The following is a 3,945-nucleotide window of genomic DNA, read 5'->3' on the forward strand; positions in this document are numbered from 1 at the left end:
CAACATTCTGATTGACAAGCTCAGCGTCCTAACCCACTGAGCCACCGCGTCCCTTAACCATCTAGTATAGCAAGTCTAAAACAAATGCACAGATGCTTTATCATAAATCTGGATTAATAGAAAGCAACATTAAGTGCTTCCCAAAGGAATCCAACGATTTCAGTTTTACAAGAGCACCGAGACTTAATTTTCTATTCAAGATCTCCAACTCCCTTCATCTCATAAATTGCTATCATCCCAGGTTGCTCGCAAGTAGAAAGCAAGGACATCTTTGACATCTTGCAACATTAAGTCATGGATGCCCTTGTTTCCTACTTCAAGGGTTTTTTTCCCCTCCTAAATAAGTTGATTGCTTGATAGAAAAGAAACTTCCTAGCAGTTAAGAGAGACTTTATGGTGGAACCAAATGAAATAGTGGTGATGGTCTCCACGTAATTAGATGTGGTCGAACAGAAGATACAAAGTCACCTCTCACAATACTTTTAACAGAATAACAGAGCTGGAAGGGACCTTGGAGGTCTTCTAGTCCAACCCCCTGCTCAGGCAGGAAACCCTATACCATTTCAGGCAAATAGTTGCCCAATCTCTTCTTGAAAACATCCAGTGTTGAAGCTTCTGGAGGCAAATTGTTCCACTGATTAATTGTTCTCTCAGGAAATTCCTCCTTAGTTCTAGGATGGATTTCTCCTTGATTAGTTTCCATCCATTGCTTCTTGTCCTGTTTTCAGGTGCTTTGGAGAATAGGTTGAAACCCCCTCCCCCCAAACCTCTTTTTAACTGTTCTGATTAGAGGATTGCCCTTGATCGCCTCAACGACCCTTTCCAAATCTATGATTCCTATAGATCAAGCACAGCTCAGGAATATCAACACTGATCTAGTAGAATTATGTCTGAATAATACAGAAGCTAAATACCTGCTGCCTTTAACTTTGGGGCTAATAACGCTTTTCCTTTTCGCTGCACGAAGGGAGAGAAGTTGTAAAATAGGAAGAAAGTTCCAGAATTATAGGCCTGCCGACAAGCATCATCATCTTCTTTCAGCTTGAACATGTATCTGTAATTGGGAAAGGATTTGAAGAAGCACCTCATGAATAGACGAAACAATAAACTTCCCTGCATTCACTCAGTGGAGCTACATAAAACAATCTAATCCTGTTGGGTATGTTCAGAACTGTACCCTTGTTCTTACAGTTGCTGGCTAGGGCTGCCAACTTCTCAGAGCAAGCTTTCCTTGCTGTTCTCTGTATTCTCCTGGAATCTGAGCAGCACGTTTTCCTAGTTTGCCAGATGGGAGTGTGAAGAAAATCATGCCGAAGCTCAACGGTCTCTTGGCTTCAAGACAGAGAGAAGTATCCTGGAGACTTTGTGAGAAGATGAGGCAGGATGGAGGCTCAAGAAGAAATACTGCAAACTTATCTTTTGTACTGTTTTTCTGGAGCAGCAGCTGAGGTACACGGGACTCTCCTTGAAAGCTATTCAGAAGCTCCAGTTCATCCAGAATGCAACGGGGTGGGTTATTTTGCCCTCGTAATTCCACCATCTGCAAGCTACACTGGTTCTCTAGAGCAGGGGTCCCCAACCCCCGGTCCGTGGACCGGTACCAGGCCGCAGCATGCCAGCAACCGGTCCTCAGAAACAAGCAAAGCCCCATCAGTGGGATGCAGGCAGCACACAAAACCAAGCACTGTCCGGTCCATGGAAAAACCTTTCTCCATGGAACCAGTCCCTGGTGTCCAAAGGTTTGGGGACCTCTGTTATAGAGGTTCTGGGTGCGATGCAAGGTGTTGGATCCATTTTAAAGCCCTACATGCCATAGGTTGAGGTTACCTGAGAGACCGCCTGCTACCAAGAATATTTGCTCACTCCACACATTTCTAGAGGGAAGGCATGCTCCAGATCCTCCTTTAAATATTGTGATTATATGGAACCTGGGAATGTGCTTTCCCAGGTTGTCCCTTAGGAATAGTCTCCACCCCTATATATGATGAGCCCCAACTCTGAAAATTTTAAAAATTCCATTAAGATGTGGCTTTTCCCCCAGCATTTGGGTCCAAGTTAAGTGGATGACTAATTACCACATTTGCTCATCATTTTATATTTTATATATTTTTCCTTATTAATGCTATATAGGGGGCAGGGAGTGTTGATTATTGCTTATTTCAGCTATACATCACCCAGAGTCACATTTGGCAGCTCTATAAATTCCATTAAATAATTAAACGAACTTCAGCTTGCAAAGAGCTGCATAGCATTGTGGAGACACAAGAGGGCAGCATGGATTAAAAATTGGCAGAGTTCCTGCATATGGAAGGGAATGATTATATCCAATATGGCTTTATCTTCTGTAAATAAATGCAGGACTACAGCCCAAAGTATTTGACCACTATAGAAATCTACTGCTATAGTCACAAACCTTGTAAAACTTCACTATAATGTCCTATAATTCTTAATAATAATAAGCCTATCTTCTCACAGACTAAGAACATACATACCTCATTCTCCTGACATAGGTTGAATAAATCCTATTACATAGAACTGAAGTTCTTCTATATCCCACTTGACATGCCAAAGCTATAACCATCTTGCAAGCCGCAACTGAAAAAAACAAGAGTTATAAAAATAGCTGTAAATTACCAGGTTCCTAACCAGATTATAGAAGCCATCTCATTCATTTATTCATAAGGGGAGGAGGAGGAGGAGGAGAAATACCATATTACATACCACTTGACACCAGAAGCAGCAGCTAGCAGCTACTTAGATACAGAAGCTCAAATGTTATTATTTTATCTTTCACTGTTGTTTAGATTTTAGGTGTTTTTCATTATTATTACCAGCTCCCCTAAAAACCCTTTAATGATTGAAATATAGTAAAAAAAACAACCTAAATAAATAGAAGCCTTTGGAATGTCCTCTCTCTACTTGAACTTACTATCAGTAGTAGTTAGTGTCTCTGAGCAAACTGCAGCTGCCTCTTCTAGTTTTCTAAGGGCAAGCGGCATCGCTTTCTATAAAACAAGAAAAATACTCACCTCTATTGATTATACCAAACTACGAGACTACCGAAGCAACCCCTTCTCCATTATTATTAAGAATAAAATGGCAATAAACGCAACGCAGTATCCCCGTGTACGACTTTAGGGTTGCAAAGTAAACGACTTTTAAAAAGAAACCAAGTTTGTTAACCTGTCTTTGTCAGCTTTTTGGGTGTGTGTGTGTGTTACGACACTTAATGGTTTTAGGGGATTCTAGAACAGGCTATGCCAGGGGTAGGCAACCTCGGCTCTTTTATGACTCACGGACTTCAGCTCCCAGAATTCCTGAGTCAGCATAGCTGACTCAGGAATTCTGGGAGTTGAAGTCCGTGAGTCATAAAAGAGCCGAGGTTGCCTACCCCTGGGCTATGCTATAGACTAAACCAACATCAGGAAAGGGAGGGGGGGTAAACCGCAGACTGGGATCTATTTAAAATTTGGAAGTCAAGGATTTTAAACTTCTCAACCACCTTCTAACCTTTCATGCGAGAAATGCTGAAAAGTGTGGCTCTGCTTTACAAAGACAGCAAAACGCCGAGACGTGCAATCAGGGCAGAAGCAAATGTTAAATGCAGAGCCGAGAAGGTCAGATGTGGCGGCCATTCGTTGGGCGTAGTGACTTCTGTATCAACGATAGCCGAACGCGCGCCTCCCGCTTACTAGCCTCGCGGCTCTTAACAGTTTCCGCCCGCAGGAAGTAGATGGCCTTGCGGTTCCGCCACGAAGGCGCAAGCTTGCTGTCACCGCAAAACTACGTTGACCATAATGCCTCGCTTTGGTAGTCCCGAGGCACGTGAGCCTGCCTGCGTTTTAAACGCGGGAGGTAGACAAGTTACAATTTATTATTATTACTATTATTACTATTATTACTATTACTATTACTATTATTATTACTATTACTATTACTATTATT

General features: G+C 42.2%; 1 protein-coding gene across 1 annotated transcript in view; it reads right to left on the reverse strand.

The window, feature by feature from the left end:
- NUDT13 (nudix hydrolase 13) overlaps nucleotides 1-3,712 on the reverse strand; it is a 12,551-nt gene extending 8,839 nt beyond the window's left edge. Inside the window, exons 1-3 of the mRNA XM_081328744.1 lie at nucleotides 3,511-3,712; nucleotides 2,493-2,595; nucleotides 915-1,054 (exon numbers count right to left, since the gene is read on the reverse strand). Coding sequence (XP_081184870.1) covers nucleotides 915-1,054; nucleotides 2,493-2,595; nucleotides 3,511-3,517 — 250 coding nt within the window. The 5' untranslated portion in view covers nucleotides 3,518-3,712. The remainder of the gene's footprint in view (nucleotides 1-914; nucleotides 1,055-2,492; nucleotides 2,596-3,510) is intronic.
- Between the last annotated feature and the right edge of the window lie 233 nt (nucleotides 3,713-3,945).

The sequence above is a fragment of the Vipera berus genome, assembly GCF_964194415.1.
Source record: "Vipera berus genome assembly, chromosome: 5".
Lineage (NCBI taxonomy): Eukaryota > Metazoa > Chordata > Lepidosauria > Squamata > Viperidae > Vipera > Vipera berus.